This window comes from Gallinula chloropus, assembly GCF_964237585.1.
Source record: "Gallinula chloropus genome assembly, chromosome: Z".
In the NCBI taxonomy this organism is placed as follows: domain Eukaryota; kingdom Metazoa; phylum Chordata; class Aves; order Gruiformes; family Rallidae; genus Gallinula; species Gallinula chloropus.
The window spans coordinates 56,953,872-56,976,224 of NC_140089.1; the positions used below are offsets into that span (position 1 = coordinate 56,953,872).

At 45.3% G+C, this 22,353-nt stretch overlaps 2 protein-coding genes across 2 annotated transcripts in view; both read right to left on the minus strand.

Annotated features, from left to right (window-relative positions):
* Positions 1 to 2,220: 2,220 nt before the first annotated feature.
* The window catches only part of LOC311203707 (uncharacterized protein), a gene marked incomplete at its 5' end in the record, with an annotated part of 62,808 nt that continues 42,675 nt past the window's right edge, over positions 2,221 to 22,353 (minus strand). The window contains one exon of the mRNA XM_084278464.1: positions 2,221 to 2,454. Within this exon, the coding sequence (XP_084134590.1) occupies positions 2,294 to 2,454 (161 nt within the window). The 3' untranslated portion in view covers positions 2,221 to 2,293. The remainder of the gene's footprint in view (positions 2,455 to 22,353) is intronic.
* On the minus strand, positions 4,342 to 20,765 carry LOC311203248 (uncharacterized protein; the record flags this gene model as incomplete). Its single annotated transcript, XM_084277902.1, has 6 exons — positions 4,342 to 4,352; positions 4,515 to 4,721; positions 7,324 to 7,447; positions 16,772 to 16,992; positions 18,883 to 19,079; positions 20,551 to 20,765. 6 exons carry the CDS (start codon positions 20,763 to 20,765, stop codon positions 4,342 to 4,344), a joined length of 975 nt encoding a protein of 324 aa, XP_084134028.1.

Here is a 22,353-nt window from a genome sequence, read left to right on the forward strand (position 1 = left end):
CTCAATTAAAGTCAGCTACACACTTTGTGCATCGTTTTGCACTTCAGTAAACTGGTACTAAGTTGCTCCCTTTTCAGTGTGACATTTCTCACTCTTGTAATGTGACTGTTTAGCAGCAAAGCTTCTCTTGCCGTCCCTGTCCCTGGTGAAGGCCTTTCTCTTAGTAGACAGTACTTGCTGAAATTACTTGTCAGCTTACTCGTTAAATTCCCACCACAATATAGTATCTCTGTTTGGATTTAAATTCTCTAAAGAGCATACTGGGATCTACAGAAAGGGCTAGATGACAAGCATGAAGATTAAGTTGGGGGGGTGGTCTCTCAAATTGACAGATGAGTGTCCTTCAGTGGAAGCCTGCTGGGGCACAGAGGGGACAGTGGGATTGCCAACGCCAGTCCCACGGGCTTTTGTCCTGTGGCTGTCATTTGACAAAACTATGTGAGCCCTGCAGGTAATCTGTTCAGAGTGTCTACCAGCGATCCTTCGCTGAAATAAATTCAGGGAGGACTCGTGCTTCCCGCTGTATGCCGTACGATGCAACTGCCTACCCCTTTTAACTGGGCACAGAGCAAATGTTGGGACACGCTGCTCCCAAGAAGCTGGAGAGCTAATGCCAGAAGAGGGTGGAGGAGCCTGCTGGGGCTCCGTTACAAGCATGTTTTCCGGCACCATCACCAGCAGCAGCAGCTAGAAACAGTCCTGCCACACCTGATGCAGGGTTCTAGAGGTAACTTGGCACTGACACAGAATGTCCGGTCTGGATCAACCATTTTATTTCCAGCTGAGATGTTTGGGGAACAATTCTGCTCCAATGCATCGCTACCTTGGCAGATTTCACAGTTCCCAACAGGCTGTTCTGGAGGGAGAGAAAGGAGCCTGTTGGAAAGGTGCTCTCCATGCAGAGCCAACAGAATAAGCTAAACTTTAAGGAGGGACTGGTTTGGACTTTCCTTCTGCTTCCTCGTTACTAGCCTTGACAACACCACCTTGATGTTTTTTCCCAATGAAGTAGGTTAAAGTGTTATGTATTAGGTAACCACCTCTGACAGACATGGGGACGACACGAATTCTGCCTTCAATCCTCTCCCTCTGCCCAGAGGTTCCTTCAGCCGGACAAAATAAAGGCCAGTTGGCCAAAATGCCAAAGAAACGCACACACGGTAGAATATTTTTGCAATTACAACTAGATGGCTAGAACACAGACACACAGCATAGAAATGGAGACAGGAGTTAATAAAGAATGGGGGGTACATGTGTCACATTATCAGCGATGCAAAAGACCAGCTTAAGCACGTGTTTCTTTACGTCAGCTATAAAAAAGAAAAGGTGCCTTTTTAGCAAGTATGCACAGAGATTGCTCAGTTATTTCTAAGAAAAAAAATACACAGAACACTTTACTATTTTTATCCTCTATTACAGACATTATTACTACCTGTTTATAAAATGTAAACCTTTCCTCGCAGTTAAGATTTACAGCAGTCATCACCTTTGTCCACTCCTTACATAATCAGTCCCTGGTGACAAAAATAAACTGATGTAGCACACACCTTTTCTGAAGTAATTACTGATATGTCATGGAGCATTAGTTGTGTAGTGGCAGAAGTAGTGGTCAGAACTGCAACGTATGGAGCTGAATGGCAGCAAAAGACTTGTTGAAGGCTGGTGCTGGGTCTGGAATACCAGGAGTTTCTCGAGGCATCCACCGTAGCATACTGAGGTACGCAATGCTTTTAACTCCCAAACTATGCAAGCAAGGTATGCCCACCACCAGTAATGGACAAGAAAAACCTGGTCATGGATTCCCCAAGCTTCCTTATCACCATCAGATCATGTCTTGAGATCAGAATGGAAGGTAAAATTTGGCCAAGCGCCTTTTCTTCTACAGAACTAGTGAATCAAATCACCTGTACAAAGTGGTATTTGGTAAACTGCACTGTCCTGGGAGGACACGAAGTCTATATTTAAAGTGTCTGAAATGGGATGTTATAAAAACTGATCTGCAAGCTAGTATTTTTAAGCCAGTATATTACAGTATAAATGTGCTGCATACCTGCGTCTATAAAATTAACTGCCATGAAAAAAGAACAACCAGGATCCCCAGAGTGTGGCATTTGTCCATCTGTCACTTGTAGACACAATACAAACCTCACATTGAGATTCTGTTTCAGGTACAGCAGCTGTCTGCTGGACAGATTTGGAACCAAATCTGATGGGAAGGAAACTAGAGGAAGGAGCACAGTCCTGCCACTTTGCCCCGGGAGAGTCCCACTGTGCTACACATCAGCTTTTGGGGTCATTCACTGCCGACCTCTTTCGGTGAGGATGTGGGGCTGTCTCGAACTGGTAGCAAGTCATAATGACATGGAATGTGGCTGTTTTTTGGCAGATCATACGGATCCTGGCTGAAACGTCCGGTGCTGCTGAGTGCTCCCTGGACAACACTCAACGTAGGTTCTGTGATAAAAGAGAGAAGATGCATTCAACACTAGAAGCAGCAAACAGAAACAAACGCGGGGTTACACTTCAGTTTGCATTACAAAAGATCCTCTCTTCTCTGCTTCAGTATTCCTTGTCACAAGGCAGGTGTGGGAACAAAGAGGGATATTATGGTGCTTTGGCTTTACACTAAGTTACACCTGTGGGTTTGCAGCAGGGCCCTGCCACAAGTACATTTCCTGACAGAAGCAAGTGTGCTTTGTCTGTGCATAAACAAAACCAACCAAACAAACCCCCCCAACAATAAACACAAAATTAAAAAACCCACCCACCAAACTAATTTGGGGATTTTAATTAGTTTCATAATGAATTTTTAATTAGTTTTTATAAAAATCCTTAGAAATGTGGGGAGAACTGGTGGGTTTTGGAGGAATGTCTAACTGGGGACAGAAAAGGCAAATGGTATCCTATGACAGAAGACATAGACTTTATTCCAGCCTAGAGAGCATTGGGATAAGGAGGATTCTACCAGACCCCCAAGTTTTCTGGAACTACACCAGCCACAGTAGCGCAGGAACTCGATAGGGCCCCTGTCAGTGAAATACAGCCTCTGGGAGGGAAGATGCTGGTTTTCATGTCAAGAAGAGGAAAGATTCTTTCTATCCCTCCCATAAACTTACTCCAGCTGTGTTCAGTACTTAACTGCTGCTGTGGGTCTGCATGGCCAAACCAGCTCAAGGACCGATCCGCCGCTGACCAAGGCCGAGCCCATCAGCACCGGTCACAGCCCCTCTGTGGTCACATATTTAAGAGGAAAAAACCCACCAGTGGAAGCTTTTGCCACCAGAGGAGGGAGTGAGAAAATGGAAGAAACTTTGCAGACACCAAGGTCAGTGAAGAAGGGGAGGAGGAGGCGCTCCGGGCACCACAGGAGAGATTCCCCTGCAGCCTGTGAAGAGCATGGGGAACAGGTTGTCCCCTTGCCACCCACTGAAGATGATGGGGAGCAGAGATGCTTCCTGCAGCCCGTGGAGAGGCCCCCAGGCTGGAGTGGGGAGACACACGTTGAAGATGTAGTGACCTGTGTTGGAGCAAGCTCCTGGCAGGACCTGCAGCCTATGCAGAGACAGGCCCCAGGCCACAGCATGTTTTCTGGGGGGACTTGTGACTCTGTGGGGGACCAGGATGGAGCAGTGTGGGCCTGAGAGACTCAGAGACATTCTATGATTTTATGACTGTACTCCATAGCAGTGACCCACACTGGGACAGCTGGTGAAGAGATGGAGCCCCGTGGGAAAAGACTGATGTTGAAGAAGTTTGTGGAGGACCCCATGCTGGAGCAGGGGAAGAGTGTAAGGAATGCCCACCCCCCCCTTTCCCGCTAAGAAGGAAGATTACTTATGAGGAACTGATGGAAACCCCCATTCTGCCACCCCCCTGTGACACCTCAGCAAGGAGGAAGGGAGAGAAATAATGAATAAAGTTGAGTCTTTGAAGAAGGGAGAGGCAGGGACAGGCCTTTTAGGATTTGGTTGCACTTCTCATTATTCTACCCTGGTTTCTGTGCATGTGAGTGTGGTAAGATGGGTTTTTTCAATTCCCTGTTGAGTCTGTTCTGCCTGTGACGCTGATTGCGGAATGATCTCTCCCTGTCCTTATCTCCACTCCTAAGCCTCTCAAGAGGTATTTTCTCCCCCAGCTGAAAAGGGGAGTGAGAAGAGTGTCTTTGCTAGGAACCCGGCCTCCAGTCAAGGTGCAACCACCACAACAGCCTAAAATAGAGTGCGATCAAATGCTTAGCTTACGCTGTTGTTTAAAGACAGGCCTTCAAACCAGGGAAATTGAGCGCTCTCTCTAGGTTAGAGATCAGAGCTGAAGGTATTTAAAGCTCTGTCCTTGTGATCTCTACCACTTCCCTGGAAAAGACGTTGTGAGATGGGTGGAGCAGAAAACAGAACCTGAACGTATCGCTTTTTTAACTGATTTTTTAATGTGTTTTGATTAACCTGGCTCAAAGGAAAAAGTCCTGTGCTCTTTGTTCTTAACCTTCAACATCGAGAAGTACATTTTGCACTTACCAACTTCATAAACGTTCCTATTGGCTGAAGCAGAGCCAGCGATCTCAGCATACGGGGAGTCCCCGCGTGCCGGGGACTTCATTTCCACATAGCCGCATTCTGAACTTCTGGGGACAAGAGCTGGTGGGTCTTTTATAGTAGCGTAGGGGTTCTCAGAACTACTTAACGAGCAATTACTTAAATTATATTCGGAGTTCTTCACTAGATCTGCAACAAGAAAAACACGTGTTTCTCTCAAGCATGCTAGTAGTATGGACATCGATGCTACACAGGGTGTTGAGTTCTAACAAGTCGCTCCCCAACAAATATTTAAATGGAAACCAGTCATAGCACTTCCAAATGGTTAGACAGTCCTTAATGAATCCACTTCTACTGCTATTCTTGTTTATGGCCCTTGGTCTTGTCATCAGCAAATTCCTGTTGCAGTCTGAGAACTGTCAATTCTGGTTAGAATAGTAGCTGGCATTCAATACAGATAATCCCAGAGTGGTTGGGGTTGGAAGGGACCTCAAAGCACATCTAGTTCCAGCGCCCTGTCGTGGGCAGGGACACCCTCCACTAGACCAGGTTGCCCAAAGCCCCATCCAGCCTGGCCCTGAACAATGCCAGGGAGGGGGCAGCCACCGCTTCTCTGGGCAGCCTGTGACGGGGCCTCACCACCCCAACAGAGAAGAATTCCATCCTAACACCTGATCTAAATCTAACTTCTTTCAGGTTAAGGCCATTACATTTTGTCCTTTCACTATATGCCCTTGTAAACAGCCCCTCTCCAGATTTCTGGTAGCCCGCTCCCGGTTAGGTAGTGAAAGGCTGCTACAGAATCTCCCCAGAGCCTTCTCTTCCCCAGGTGGAACAAGCACAACTCTCTCAGCCTGTCTTTGTAGGAGAGGTGCTCCAGCCCTGCGGTGACCTTTGTAGCCCTCCCCTGGCCTCACTTCAGCAGCTCAGTGTCTTTTACTGGGGAGCTCAGAGCTGGACACTGCACTTCACGTGCTTTCACTTTCTGTGCCTTGGGCACTGTGGCTTGAGCACTTGCCAGAAAAGACTGAGGCAAAAAGTCATGAAGTACCTCAGCCTTCTCCAGATCCTGGGTAACTGCATCTCCTGTTTCCTTCTGGAGACAAGCCCAATTTTTCCTCTCACCCTCATTTTGTCACTGATGGAGCTATAGAAGCTTTTGATGTTGCCCTTGATGTCTCAGGGCAGATTTAGTTCTGTCAGCACTTTAGCTTTCTTAACCTGGTCCCTGGCTGTTGGAACAGTTTCTCGTTATTCCCCCTAGACTACCTGCCCATGCTTCTACCCTCTGTAGGCTTCCTTTCTCTGTCTGAGTTTGCCCAGGAGCTCCTTGTTCATCCAGGCAGGCCTCCTGGCACATTTGTTGGGCTGCATCTCTCCAGAGCTTGAAGGAGGCAGTCCTTGAATACTAACCATCTGTCTTGGGCCCCTGGTCCTTCCAGGGCTTCGTTCCATGGTACTCTACTGAGCAGGTCCCTGAAGAGGCCGAAGTATGTTCTGCTGCAGTCCAGGGTAGTGAGCTTGCTGTGCACCCTCCTTACTTCCCTGAGGATCTAGAACTCCAACATTTCATGGTCACTGCAACCAAGATTGCATCATGGTACTCTGTTACAAGCATTACAGCAGTCTAAAGGAACTTTCTCTAGACAGTCTCTCTCTAAACAAAATACACAGTTTCCAAGAACAGAATTAGGTTATTTGAGAAGACCTAAACCAACTAAATTTATTCCTACTCCATCTTTATTTACTAGGTCTCATGTCAGCTGTCCTGCTGTTTTTGCCAAGCCTGACACCCAGGTCACAAGCCTAGAGCTACCCAAGCAATCCCATTGCACCTTCTAGAAACCAGGCATAACATCAGCATTCCTCCAGTCTTCCAGAATCTCCCCATGCAGTGGGGTAGCCACAGCCGGGATCTCTCAGAAGTCCCAAGTGCTGGTACGTCTGCTCTAAGAAAATGTAAAGCTGAACTCTGAGCGTTAAACTGTTTTCTTAAAAACCCCGCGTCTCAGCCGGAGCTGTTGTTAGACCAAGGCTGGGGATGGGCAGGGAAAAATCCTGCTGCAGACTGCTTCTGATGCTGCACCTGATCCCCAGAACCTGACAGTGAGAAGGACTAGAAATGAAGGTAATTAAATCATCTAAAGAATAATGGCACTCAGAGTCCCTTCTAAGGCTTTCACTGGGCAGAGACATGAGGAGTGTGATCCAGCCTTTTTGGGATGCTTGAGATTGGGAAAGGATGAAGCGACAACAGGATACAGAAATTCTCACCCCTTCTCAGGAATTTTCTTTTGAGGGACAATGTGCTGTGTTTCAGCAGACAGGAGGCTTAGCTGGGAAGATGCTGCTACAATTTACATCTGCAGCAGCCCAGATGATGAGAAACTACTTCAAAAAGCATTGATTCTGTGTGGTGGGGATTAAAGAAAAGGATTCACCCAACCCCACACCTATTTAATCAAAGTAATTTTGCCAAAGCAGATCCTTATTTACAACACCCATTGATTTATGAAAGTAGTTAGTATGAAAATAGTTGTATGACAATATGATGAGAGTTTTGCATATCATGTCTGCACTGGGCATCAGGTGGATTCACCGCTCCTCACAAGGAGTCACTTTTTTGTCTCCTTGAAGAAAGGTCGAACCCATAACCCTGAACCTCACGCACAGCCAGACCACCTTGGCATTACCCTGAGCGGAGAACCAGGAAAAATTCCCTGCTTCCCTCTCTATCCCAAACACAGTGAATCCCATTCACCCTCTCCTCCTCCTCCTTCTTCCTTCTTACCAAGCTCCTTGAGGTAGCCACCATGTTTCCAGTCTGCAGGCAATGTTCCCGCGTAGTCCATGACAGTTCCTCGTTTTCCAGGTTCCACGTTTTTAAGGTTCACAAACAGCTGATTGGTTTTGGCCTAATTCAAAGGAAGACAGATAACAGAAACTGAAACTGATGGGAAGTTATAGGATTTCCAGGTGCTAATCAGGGAAAGTGGTTTGTGTTTGCGTGGCCAGGTTTTGGTAGCGGTGGGAGGCCAGGAGTGGCTTCTGCAAGAAGCTCCTAGAAGCGTCCCCTACATCCAACAGAGTAAATACCCAACGGCTCAAGGATGGACCCACCGCTGGCCAGCGATGAGCCCATCAGCGATGGTGGCAGCACCTCTGTGATAGGATGTTTCAGAAGGAAAAAACCTCACAGATAGACACTTCTTGCTGCCAGAGAAGGGAGTGAGAAGATGAAGAAACTCTGCAGACACCAAGGCCAGGGAAGAAGGAGGGGGAGGAAGCGCTCCAGGCACCAGAGGGGAGATTCCCGAGCAGCCCATGGAGAAGACCATGGTGAAGCAGGCAGTCCTGCTGCAGCCCAGGAGGAAGATGCCGAGTAGAGATCCCAGCTGCAGCTCCATGCTGGAGCGGGTGGACACACCTGAAGGAGGCTGTGACCCCATGGGAAACCTGCATTAGAGCAAGCTCCTGGCAGGACCTGCAGCCCGTGGACAGAGGAGGCTATGCCACAGCAGGTTTCCCTGGGGCAGCCTGTGGCTCTGTGGGGAAGCAGGCTGGAGCAGTCTTCTCCTGGAGGTCTGAGCCCCACGGAAGCCATGCCGGGGCAGTTGGTGAAGAGCTGTAGCCCCCATGGTAAGGATTCATGTTGGAGAAGTTCATGGAGGATTGTCTGATGTGGGAAAGACCCCACACTGGAGCAGGGGAAGCATGTGAGGAGTCCTCTGCCTGAAGAGGAAGGAGCAGCAAAGACAACGTGTGATTAACTGGCCACAATCCCCATTCTGCCCCCTCCTGTGCCGCTCGGGGGCAGGTGGCAGAGAATTTGTGAAGTTGAGGCCAGGAAGAAGGGAGAGGTGAGGGGAGGTGTTTGAACATTTGGTTTTATACTTCATTATCCCAGTCTCTTTTGATTTGGTAAGAAATTAGATGCATTTTATTCCGCGTTGCGGCTGTTTTGCCCATGATGTTATCTGCAGAATGATCTCTCCCTGCTCTTATCTCAACTCATAAGCTTTTGGTTATATCTTCTCTCCCCTGTCCAGCTGTGGAGGGGAGTTATAGAGCGGCTTTGCTGGGCACCTGACCTCCAGCCAGGGTCAACCCACCACAAAAAGAAACCAAACCTGAAACATGATGGAACCAAATGAAATAAACTAGAAGCTAATTGACACAGGAGCACTGAGATTTTGATGCTCTACCTTTGCCAGGGTCAGTCTGTCCATGTTGTTGACATGAGGTGGGGTAGCGCACTGAGTCAGAGTATGATAACTGGGGTTAGAGAAATAGTGACTGTTGGAATTTCCACTGGTACTGTGAGGGATGGCTTCTGAAAAGAAAAGAAAATCAACAACTATCAATAACATGGCATTTCTTTCTGAGGAGATGTTTTTTACAGCTCTGCACTCATTCCAAAACCTAATGGAGAGTTTCTGGAAAATATCTACCTAGGAAATTGCCATTCATTTGACGGATTTAGGGACACAGAGCAGGAACTGACAGGTCACTTGAAGCAAGAGCATGTTACTTGCTAACTTACTTCTCTCCTGAGGTTCCTTGCTCTCTTTTGCCTCTGCAGTCACTGTCCCAATTACAGAGAATTTTAACCACCAAGTTCATAGCAACACTCTCTAGTGCCTCAAGAGCACCCCCACCTTTGCTGACAGCTCTTTCTTGGCTCTGAAAACTCTTTCTGCCACCTTCTTCACCTGCTGCCTGCCTTAACAGCTGTGGGCAGAAGACAGCAGTGCCTGAAGTTTCACGTACCCGTTGAGTCACTCCCGGGTTTGCTCTTTGCCTTCACTTGTTTCAGACTCGAGCCTCTCTGCTCCCTGCCTCTCCAGGAGATCTTGCCACAGCTCCTGTGAAATCCTGACTCGCCACAGCTACAGGAGCCGCCTTGTGCAGTCCAGCTGTTGGCACGGAACTAAATTCTCAGTAGAAACTGTATTTTGCCCGTTTCCAATCCTGTTTTTAAGTAGCCACAGAGGAATAGAAAAGTCCATGCTTCCTCTGAACTGGGCTGAACTGTCTCTGACAGCTGAAAGGTAAGCACGTACATCTGCCATCACACCCCACTGGTCCCCTGTGCCAGTCCACCGGCACGGCTACCAGGGTGGTCTCTCTCCCCCGTGAAAGGCAACTGACAGCAGTGTCTCAGGCTGCCTCTTCCCACAGGTGGAAGCCCTCCCCTGCCTCTCCTTCCAGGAAGCCTCCCATGGCAGAACTGTAGACATCCTTTTCAAAACCACGTATGCTCCTGCTCACAGCAACCCTTGCTCATCCCAAAAGGTGAAATGGGCACTGTTAGGGGCATGTGAGAACCCTTCAGAGCTCAGCTAAAAAAGCGCAAAGTGAAGAGATGGAGAAAAACCCCCACCTTCTAAATGTCATTTACCTGGAATGGTGTAAGCTGCATTGATGGCCCTCAGAGCAGGGGTGTAGGTCACTGCAGGCATATTGTTGAATGATGTTTGAAACCGATGTGAAGACATTCCTGGCCTTAAGGAGAAACATTCATGTTCTTCCTAGAAAAAGGTGTTTTCATGGACTTGAGAAAGTAACAACATTTTCTAAGCAAAAGCACAAAGCAGGTCAAGCACTCGCTCCATCAGCAATTCTGCCTTTTTGGAGAGGACAGCGCTGTAAAGGCTGTCCTGTCCTGTTCCAGACTCCCCAGGGAAGTGGTCACAGCACCCAGCTTGACTGAGTTCAAGAAGCAGCTGGACGATGCGCTCGGTCCCATGCTCTGACTTGGCTGGTCCTGTGTGGAGCCAGGAGTTGGACCCTATGATCCTTCTGGGTCCCTGCCAACTCAGAACATTCTAGGAAGGACTCTGTATTTCACACAACTACACTGATTGCTTTGCTCCAGTGAACTCTTACTGAGGCATGGAATACTTACAAAATCCACAGAATATACATCACTTAACAGGATGGACTATTTAAACCTACGAGCTTTATCAGACTAATTTAGTGAGTGATACAGAGATGGAATGTAATAGGCTAATCCAAATTTCCTATCAAACAATTAAGAGAATTTGATTGCATGGAGGCTTTACCTTGATCACATCTGGCCCCCTTCCAGCCTGGGCTGCAGTAACATGTTCCCGGGATGTGGTCACACGTTGAGTTGTTCAGACAGTCACAAATCTGCCGGCATCCATACCCGTATGTACCCTGAGGGAATTCTGCACCAAGTGTGAGAGAAAAAAGGAACTCGAATCAGTCAGAGCTTCTTAACTGTGTTGGGATTACAGATCTGCAGCACCACGGACGCTACCATTCGTTCCTAGCCCCAAGCTCTGTCTGTCCACGGCCAGCAGATGGCCAGCAGATGGCAATGTGTCACCAGTGGCAGACCCCTAGGACTTGGGCTACTCCATTCTGAGCAAATAGCCACAGGTTGGGTCTTTTCTAACTAAGGACTTCTTTTACTCTAGATATGCATATGATCAGGACTGTACCTTTATCAAGTGAACTCTTGCTGCTGTGGTTGCATTGATGAATATAGCATGTCTAAAAAACAAGTAATTATCTATAAAGCTGGAGATTTCTCACAACAAGTTCAACATGTCATGAGAAAGAATTTCACTGACTGCTTTGAAAATGTCACAGTGAATGAATCTGATACTATGTACTGCCATTAGAATGGTGAAGTGGGTCCAAAATGTTAATTACTGCTCAGAGACAGGCAAGGATAATTTTCTTCATGATAAAATATCTCTGAATGCAGAGGGTACTCTAAGAACAGCCCCTTTCTCCTGATTAGGGGTCACATCCTGAAGTTTTTATTTGTTTCTTTACCAAAAAGAGATGGGTAATTTTAAAATGCTTTTGTGGAAAGGTATTGCATGTGTGTTTCAAGGAGAGAAGAAACAGGTCAGATATAGAAGCCTTAGCTTTAATTCTGTGTAAGTTTAAAAAGACTGTTAACTGTTTGTTGCTGTGCACTGATTTGGTTGTCCAGAGACCTGTCTGAGAGCAATAAAAATTCCTGAATCCTTTAAACGCATAAGGACTCATCTATGTGTGGGCTGCATTTTTGCAAAGTGGTGGTTTTGCCCAAATTTCACTTCATTAAGAAATATACTACATTGTAGTGACAAAAAAAAAAGTACTAAGTTTGTTTTTTCTTGTTTTCGCTTCAGTTGTGCCTTTTGATTCTTTTTGTTATTGTTTTTGTTTGAAAATAGTGGTCAGCTATGAGGGAATGTAAACCCCATACAGATGAAAGGTTAAAAGTTTTAAGAAGGTTACTGGTTCCAGAAGAAATTAATGGAATCATTATCTTCCATGTGAACAAAAGGCCTGTACACAAAGCAAAGAAACTTGCTCTGTTACAGCCCATGAGCACAGTCTAAATAGATGCTTCCATTCATATTGCTGGCACCATTTTCTTGTTATTGATTTGTGAGTAAGTCTCTCCTCCTCCTAAATCCCTATTCTTCTACTCTCCAAAATACTTACTTATTTTACCATAAAACCAGACACCTTTCTTGCTACTGGCTTCCACAGGAATCGGCTCAAGATTTATCTTGCTATGATACTTAGTTGTGCATGCCAATCACTTCACAGAATTTAGACAGCAGAGGGTTTTTTTCCAAAGTCACCAGCTGCTACATTGCACTGGTACAGAGCTAGTTAACCTGGACTAGCCAAGCCATAAATGAGTTACCATAAGTGACGTGAAACCAATGCGGGATGGTATTCGGAAATGCACCTCCCTGGAAATCAGCACAGTCTCTTTGGAATGTTGACGTATCAGGCTCTGGTGTGGCTTCTTTTATTCACAGAAATGGGTTGACTGAAACTTTGGAATACAGTGTTTTGGACCGTGTGGATTTTGGTACTTCATGGAATTGGATCTATTTCTTGTGAGAATTCTGCCTCAGGTATTTCTCTCCTATTATCAGTATTTTCATAGACCTGACAAGGCATCTGGAGAATGCTGAATTATTTCATAAAAGAACTCCTATGAAACATAATGAAATTAGGGCCTAGCACTCTGAGTCAGTAACAAAGTCTTCACTGGGTTAGCATACCAAGGCAATACTCCCCAAGTGAGGTAGAATGGCAGTAAAAAGGGGTATCTGCGTTGTGCTTTTATGTGGCAAGGTTCTGGTGGCGAAGCGGGGAAGCAGGGGTGGCTTCTGCAAGAAGCAGCCAGAAGCTCTCTGCAGATCCTCTACAACTCTTCTTGGGCAGTGAAAGACTGAAAATCGGTCTCTTCTCTCATATGCTCCATCCCACTTCTTAGAAAAGCCAGAGTGCAATTATGTTGCTGATAGTGCTGATAAACTGAAGAAGAAAACTTTCGGATTTCTTCCTCCTATACCACACAGTCCTCATTTCTGACTTGGACAGTGGGTTTTTTACTAAATACTAGATAATGTAAATAGCCAAACCCGAATTGATTGTTGTTAAAAGAAAGGGGAACATTCCATACTTACGTTGAGAGCAGTCACTACCAATCCAGCCAGGGTAACACTGACAGGATTTATCAATAGGATTGCACATTCCTTTACTGGTGCACGTGCATATTCCAATGCAGTTCTTGCCAAATCTGCCACTGGGACATACTGGAACAAAACACAATTAGAACTCCTTAGTAATCAGAATGGGATTACCTTTTCTTTATTTCAAGAGGAATCTTGATACTAGGATCAAGACAGGTACCGCTTAGTATAATGTTCAGTAAGGCATTAGAAATTCTGGGAAGCCCTTTATACATGCTCATTATGCAAATAATACAAATAACAATACAGTGGGTTTCATACTGTAGGATCAAATGTTCAAACAGTTTAAACCTGCTTAAGATTCCTAATTTATACGCTGCAAGCACTACAACAGCAACTGCTGTTGGTTTTATGGCTTCCAAGCGACAGAAGGAAAATTGCTGAAGTGCCTGGTCTCTCTGTCCCAGAGAGTCTTTACTACAACTTGTACCTTCGTTACAGAGGGCTCTTGTAAACCCAGGTAAGCAGTCACATAAGCCAGTAATATGGTGGCAGGGACCACTGCTGTGTACACACCGGGGGCATGTCTGGCTGCAGCGGTGTCCATAAATCCCAGGGGAACAGACTGGAATCAGAAAGAACAAACCGTCATTCCTTCCTACACTTTCTATACAGCCGTGAACTACTCTTCAGAGCAATTCCTGACTCTGAATTAGCGCTGCTTTCTAAATACACAAGGCTGGCAATGGCATCCTCATTATTCGTGCAGTTCAAGGCTTTACACTCACAAATGGAGATTTGCTCGTCTTCCTCTAAGGTTCACTATATCCCAGCTCTTAATGACTTAACTGACATTCTGTTACTTGTCAGGCCATGCTGACTTGGGTTGCATGTGAAATGCATCTCTAGTTTTTATGTTATACACATTTGGCTATACATAGTATGTCCTCTCCAACAAAAACAACTCCTAAGGCATATTTGAAGAAAAGTCATTTAAAAAGATAGACTGGATAGTTTTATCTGTAGAGGAGTATGGTCATCTTAGACCTTGACTTCTTACCTGTTTCCTAACTTGGAAAACAAATAGCCATTACTTCACTGAGAAAAACTTACCAATGTTTTCCAGTGATCCTTTAAGTACTCATGACATGATACAGCCAGCTACACATCACCTAACTTTTAGAGAACCTGAGACCAGAAATAGGAATTCACTTAATTCTTACGCGAAAGGCTGCTCTAATCCCTTCCGGTATTTTTTTCCTGATAAATTAGATTATGAGGTAGCTAAGCTACTCTAACATACTTTGTCGCACTTAGTTACTTCCTCTATTGTGACAAACCCTTTGCCTGCTACTCCACTCATTATGCATATACATATGTTCCACACCACCTTTCTTAATCCTACCTTCTAATGCTCTCTCTGCAATGTAACTTTATAGAGCAGCGATTTGAGGCCCTGTTATGAAAGTATTGCTCAGGAGTATTGCTCTGACGTGTGAAGTGTGGGAGGAGGATATTTCCATACACTGAGCAGAAAGCAAACTATGCTCTTTATGTCATGTGTGTCTAGACATCACCAATGTGTTGAAACTAGTCCGTTACACACGCTGTTGTGATGACATCATCCCAGGACAGATATTCCATTTTTTCTAGAATCAAGCACAAAGTCTCTTTCTAGCAAAATCTTTTTCCTTTCCATAGATGAAGATTTCACTGAAGCCAAAAGCAGTGTCTCCTTTCCAATACCTGAGGTCACGCAGTCAAGGTCTGTGCTACGCCTGAAGTCGTCATCTCCACCCAGGATAGTTCTATCACACCGGCCAGCTCATTTTTAGAACCTGTTACAAAAAGATGCTACATTTTTACTACGGACTTTCAAATCATAGAATCTACCTACTTTAACCTGGCTTCATTCGTTACCATACTTTTGGTCTCTGGTGATTTGTCTGCCCTAGTGTCTCACAAACTACTCATCGATGGCACAATGACAATACTACTATTTTCTCATCATTCACTCCAATTACTTTTATTATTTTTGCAGCCTTGCCATTTCCCAGCGGTATCTGAGTGACTGATGGGAGGTCACACTGCGGCTTTTGGGACGACAATAAGGCCAAGAAGACTCCGCGCTCAGTTAGGTGAGTGCTGGCTGTGGCAGCCTCTCTCTCTTTCTGTGAGGACTCCTGTGGAGAGAGTCCACAGAGACTACTGACCCTTGAATACAAACAGGAAAGCTGAAGCTTGCAACGCTACAGTATCGCACGGAGACACAAAACTCCAGAACCCTCTGAGAGGGGCAAACTTAGAGCGTCAACTCCATCTTACAGAAGCTGGAAGAGTTTTCCCAACACTTACATAGACATTTAGGTGAGAACTCAAATCCCTTCCTGGAGATAAAAGGTTTGTGATAGCATGCCTTTCTGCAGAGTTTCATCATGTTTTCAAATTACCTTGCTCTTCATAGACAACAGCGTCAAACACAAATTCTAATGGATAACCAAATACAAATACTTCCTAATACCACAAGGAAAATGCCAGAGAAACCTTGCAGAAAAGTGCAACAATTTTCATGCAGAACAAAATATGTGCAGAGACACTTGAGTTCTCAAGTTTGAAAAACCTAAGTGGAAGCACAGCTTCTGCACAACTGATCCTCTTTTTGGCTGCCAGAGCCAAGCTTTCTGGGTTCCTGCACGCAAGGCTTTACGTACCAGAGCTGCCAGCACAGCCCTGCATATTTACAGCTCTTCACCACTTCCTGAGGAATGGTTCTGTGAAGGCGCGCAAGGTTTCAGATTGACCCGTCTACTCTCCTACTCCCAGTTTGCCTGTGGATCCCACACTCAACAACATTTCCATACCTGTGAATCACGGATGGAACAAAACAGCCACAGAACTGGCCCCTGTCTCCTTCCAGCCCCACACAGTCCTCCTATAGAGCAGAGAGTTTAGTTAAAAACTGGAGCTTCTAAGAATTTCCTAGAAAACCAAACTCTATCACTGGAAAAGATGGAGCCAGTTTTTCAGAGAAAGAGTTCATGTTTTGACTACAAAATGTAATAAAAAACAGTTATGGAATAAAACAAATCAGGTTTGACTTTTACCATTTTAAAAAACTTTGAAATTAGGTATTTTGATTGCTCTCCCCAAGCACAAATTCCAATGTGCAGCAGACCTGATGCAGCAGACCTGATGCAGCAATGTCATGTCAGTGCAATGAATTCTAACTTTGCAGTTCTCAATGTCAGCGTGACGGCATCAGAGCCCTAAAAGGAAGGCAAAGACCTGTCTGTCACTGCACTCTTCGGAGTGCCTTCTCACAGCTGACTAAGAATGAAGGCAACTTCTCCGTTCATATTGTACCAGAGATAGAAGATAATTTAACTAAAATTATGTTGTTTGATGTTAAGTATCTATTTCTGGCACATTCTTTCCTCTCATAGTTTTTTCTGCTTTAACAGAAGCACTCTAGAGAGCATTTGATGCCAACAGGGAAAAATCTGGGTCTGTGTTTTTCAACAAATTCTAAAGGAGCTGGAGAAAAGTCTGAGGCTCGACGTCAAAGCATGAAAGCAGGAAGAGTTTTTCATCTGTGCATCATAACTGTGTGTTTTCTGCACTTCAGTGTGTTGCACTGCAGAGTTCATCCCAAAGATTTGTTGGCGCGTGTCCCTAATCTTCAACTCAGTTGTCTATGAGCTACCAGGAGCAGTCCTCCTTGGAGACTTATCCCCCCGACAAAATTCAGTGCAAAATCTGGTGAAATTATGAAACTACCTGGCAAGGGAATTCACATTTTTCTCCTCTCCAGCCTGGAGCACAGGTACAGGTTCCATCCAGAGCACTGCAAGCCCCTCTGTTAAGGCACTGGCAAGTTAAGTTACAGCCAAGCCCCCAGGTACCTCTGGGACAATTTATTGAGCAATCTACACCATGCCAACCTGCCAAAAAGAAGAATTTCAAGTGACAAATTAATCCAAGATTTCCCCCATTCCTCTCTGAGGACGTGTTTCATCCTGCCTATCAGGCAGCATCTTTCGGAGATGTGCAATCCCAGGGTACCACTAGCTACAAGCTAGTAGCAGCAGTTTCAGACGAGGACTTGTCCACGTTGGAACAAGGGTGGTGAAGGGCACCTCCTGACATCTCTGCACAGCACACATTTGCAGATGGGTGCCACCATGCAATAGCAACTCGGGGGAGATCGGCAAGGAAAACACAGACACCTTGAAATTTCACTGCCAAGCACCAGAGGATACTGAAGGTTTAAGGCATGGGCCAAAAAAGCAAGGACTATATTCCCTACATTCAAGCTGCTGCTGTCGTCATTCTTCCGCCAGTACTGAACAGATGGAGTTCTGCAATACAGTTTAGAAACTAAAATCCTAGACACAAAACAGAAGGAAACATAGCAGCAGTGCCTAAGTTGCATTTCTCCAAGGATACATGGAAGACCTTCTAGATTATTTCTGCACTTCTCTCCAGATGCAAAAAAGACTGTAATGGGAAATGGTTCTAAAATGCACCCTTCACTGCTGATTATGCTGGGTAGCAATGATTTGCAGACTGCACGCTGGATGGAGAGAAATGGAAATGGATTTTTAAAAATGTGACCATCTGATACAATAGAAACGGCAGGAGACAGTCCGACGTGACCATCAGCAGTGACACAAGCCAAGGTTCTAATTTTGTAGATACAGTATCAGCCCCTGACAAATTTAGTGGCTGTCTTCCGGTGTAACTAACACTTCTCTCCCACTCTCAAGCGTTGTGCATTTTTAGACAGGGAGTCCTACCACGCAGGCTTGGCATGGAATTTGCTTGGGAGCATTCAACAGTCTCCCCTCTCAGCAATCCCCCATCAGAGCTGAAGGACGCTGGACTACAAACCCTTCCTTACAGCAGAAGTGACAAAGAGAAAGGTGTATTGGAAGAGTGGATCTTTAAGGGAGGTGAGTAGCATAGTTTTGGGTTGAACGTCGACACCACGTGAAAAGATTTCTACGAAACCAGTGCTGGAGGATGTCTGAGATATCTGGTGATATGGCCTTCAGGGTGCTCTGCTTTTTATTAAGGGAGTACCACAAGCAGCACCCTGAATTACACAAAAACAGAGTCTAAAAACTATTCAGACAATAGAACTAGTACATTCTGTAGACTGACTCAGGTGCTACAAAAGCCAGAGAACATGCCTGTTCCAGGCTGTCACTAAGGTATCTGAAATTTCATGGCGAGGGACTCCTTCATGCTCTTTAAGTCCACAGTAAGCATTACTTTCCTGTTAGTTGTTGGGAGAGCTCAGGTCACACAGCAAACACCACTTGGTTAGATCAATGGACAGTATCTTAAGTAATAAGGAAGCCCTTCACGAAACCAAATCTCGGTAAGACAGCAGGTTCATGGAACGTGGATGTCTACAGTATTTTTAGGAATTAATTTGACTGAAGTTTTCACAGTTGTTGTTCCTACAACAGTCACCCTGTAAATATCCAAAGCACAGGTAACCACAAATGCATGTAAAAGCTGCAGAATAATCCATCCTGAACCGCAAAAACAAGTGTCTTGCTCTAGATTTTCTCTGGATGGAACATCAGGAGCTGCTGCAGCAAGATAATGACTGAAACCATCATTCCTCCCTTTATTTACACCTCACAAGGACATCCTCGTACTTAGCACTGTCTTATAAAGTCACTATCTTTTCTTTCCTGAAATGCCTTCACTTCAGTGCTGAGAACCAATCCCAGATTTGCCTCAGAATCTTAGACAACGCCCAGTATTATTTATGTACCTAAATACCGTTACCTTTCTTTTCCTGTGGTGGAGAAAGGACACTCGGGCACCATGAAGAACTTGGCACTCAACTAAAGCCAATGGAGTTGAAAATGTACTGCGAAAGAGAGACTTATTTACCTTAAATCCAGGGCCACAGGTGCATTTTCCAGTCACACTATTGCAGTCAGCACCATTTTGGCAGCTGCGGATCTGCTGACATGACTCGCCATAGAATCCTGGAGAACACGTCTCGTTGCAGTAGAGCCCCGACCAGCCAGGCTTGCAGGAGCATTCCCCAGACACAGGGTGACAGCTGCCAGGAGGGGATGGAAGGATAAGTAATTCAGGACTAAAAATGACAATCTACAACTGAACAGTTCTTGAGATCTAAATTAGAACGTATTTATAAAACTACTAGTACTGGCATTTTAAGACATACATCACTGTCCTGTAAATAGATGTAGGAAGCTGTAATACTTTTGAAGGATTTTGATGGGTTTTCATGAAGTCAGACTAATTGGCAGTAAGATTTATACATTAAGAAAGGGAGCCTATATATATATGTATGCACATATCCCTCAGAGAAAGCAAGAGACAAAAGAAAGGCCACCAGAACGTGTCCTGAAAAAACCCTAATCCCAGCCTAACTATACCAAATTAGTTGGTGATGCAGAATGACCTCCCACAGTCTTATTTACAAATGTGAAGCAGGGGTGGAAGATCACCAGAAAGAGCTTACAAGACAAAAGGAAAAACCCTTGTAGAAAAGTACGTAGCTACAGTGTGCTCTTTTTACACCAGGTGTCACGTGAGTAAAGACATGCCAAAACCAGCCTGAAATGCTGCAATTCCTACATTTTGTACATTCCTGTACAAAACAAGGCGCTAATGTTGACAAAGGCAGACAGAGGCCTTTTTCGCTTCTTCCTGCAAACTGCATCTTCAGAATGACAAGTTTCTGTAAACCCCCCAACCTGTGATGGGAAGTGGCAGGGACGTATGGATCTGCTCATACCAGGTCACAGCGCTGTTGCTGTACCCCACTGAGGAAACGGGGTTTATATGGCCTTAGTCTCAGCCAGCCAGTGCTCACTCTCTGTTTTCTCTTGACTGTTGAGTACCAAGGGAAAAATGGATACTTTCACCTGGTCACAGAGAACAGAGGGCTGGGTTCAATACACACTCCAGCTCAAATCCTTGCATATCTACCAAAAGAGGCAATGGACAAGAACCATTTCTGAAAAAACTCTTTGCATAAGAGGCTTGTTACCTGCTGGTGCTCTCTGGACCCCTGGAAAATAATAGAACCTCCCAGGTATACCTATATCTAACCCTTCACGAAGCATAGAGGCTGACAAGCATGAGGATTGGCTGGAGCTGCCATCAACTGACCACATCTATTGATTTCAGTTATTTTGCACTTACAGCACACCAGAACGTGCAAGGGATATATGATCTATCCTGCCTACACACAGTGAGCAATGTAATGATCTACCCACCTGGTAAATAGAGACAAAGGTCCCACTTTGTCATAATATTTATTTGGCGGGTAAGCAACCAAATAAATACAGCAATGAATATTAAGATCACATATAGCTGCAAGCACTGTCATTGGGAAGCTCTTTTGGGCTGAGAGTTTCCTGATCCAGTTAGGGAATACCAGATTCTCTCACAAGTCCTTCGCTGCTTCAGATTGCATGAAAGTACTAGAAAAATCAGGAAATCTTTCTTTTCAGATTTCTATCTTCTCTACAGAAGAACAGGTTCAAGGGTGTAAAGCCTACCTCCAGGTAGTGGGCCTGTGCCAGGGACATCTTTTATCACACTTGAGACCATAAATTCCTTCAGGACAAAGCCTTGTTTCACACTGCTCTCCAGTGTATCCTGCTTCACAGAGACAGGCACCACCAATATGGTAGCATTTCCCACCATTCATACACTTGCAGGGCTCAGCACACTGCACCCCGTACGTCCCCACTGGACACTCCTCTTGGCACATATGAGAAAAACAAAGAAAAAAGTGGGTTAGTTCCCATCAAATACAGCTTTGGGACATTCCAGGGAAATCGAGTTTATGAGCAATCTCTATACGGCTCTAAAAAGCCTCTGAAGTGGAGCAGTGATTTATAGAAATTCATGTTTCAAGTACTTTATGTCAGAATTTGTAACTTTTAGAAGTAAAGTGGATTCTCCACTTAGCAATAGCGTGAACAGCCAGCAGATTTCTGTGCCCCTGTAGATGCTCAGGGCCTGGCAGTCCTCTGGCAATCACGCTCAGCAGTCTCTGATGAGAACCTTTTCTAACTGTGTTTTCCAAACACACTATGTTTGACACAAGGCACGGCAAAATGTAATAGAAGTCACAAGAGCCTTCTGACTGAGGTCAAAGGGGTATATGTGTTCATATCATGCCTCCGCAGTACTGGCCTCAATCCCTTACTCGTATCCAAGTGTCGAGGTATTTGCAACTCTGCCCTGAGGGGAGCAATAAAATCCCCATTACTTCAAAGGTGCAGCGTAATAATAGAGCTAATAACCCCCTACAAATGTTTCCCAGTGAAGTTACACAAATCAGCTGTGAATGGATTGTCTCCCAATGACCATCTGGAATTCCAGCACTGCAACTCCACTTACTTTTTAAACATCATCTTCATGACCTTCTGAAACACTGTCTTCCTGGTGAGGACAGTGTTGTCTCAGCCAAAAGGTTTTAGGCAAAACGGGAATTTAAAGTCGATTCTCCCAAGTTAACTCCGATCATGTAGAAATTGTTACCGATGTAGGAAAAGTTAAGGGTTCAGAGTGCAAAGTACATGACACTTCACGTACCCTTCACGGTACCTTCTGAGATTACAGTAACCAGGATGGCATCTCTTCATGGACCAAGAATTTAGAAGAAGAGGACCCTGCAAAGTATTCTGCCCCTTTTGTAAGTGCATATAACACAAATCTAGCCTTGCAATAGCATCAAGAAACGACGTCTCCTTAACTCCCCTGTACTGATTTTAATGCCGAGTTGTACCCCGCTTTGTGAATCATGCGGGTGCTAATTACAAGGCCTCACCAAGTCTCTGAACCATGAGGAAAAACACGTCTTTATGGTGACGGTGAATGAAAGGTGGGTAAGGAAGTTTCACACCACCGATCGGCTACATCTGACTGTAATAAAAAAGGCACGCTTGATGTGCTGGGTGTACGTGCTGGTGTTTTAGGCCTGGCACCCTGTTCTGACCAGAACTGAAATGAACACCTCGACTCTGCGTGTGATTAGCTCTTTTCACACCAGGGGGTTTTTGATCATGGGATGGTTTATTTGGCACTGGGATTCCTGGCGGCAGATGGGGTCCACCTGTCCCAAAGGGGAACAAGGATCCTAGCCCAGCAGTTGGCAGGGCTTGTGGAGTGGGCTTTAAACTAGGTCTGAAGGGGGAAGGGAATAAAACCAGGCTAGCGGGAAAAGAGTGTCAGAGTCAGGGGTGGGAGTCTACTGTGGACTGCCCAGCCAGAACAACAACAACATTGATGAGTTATTCTTCAAGGGACTAAGAGCCACCTCTAGATCCCCTGTCCGTGTCCTTATGGGGGTT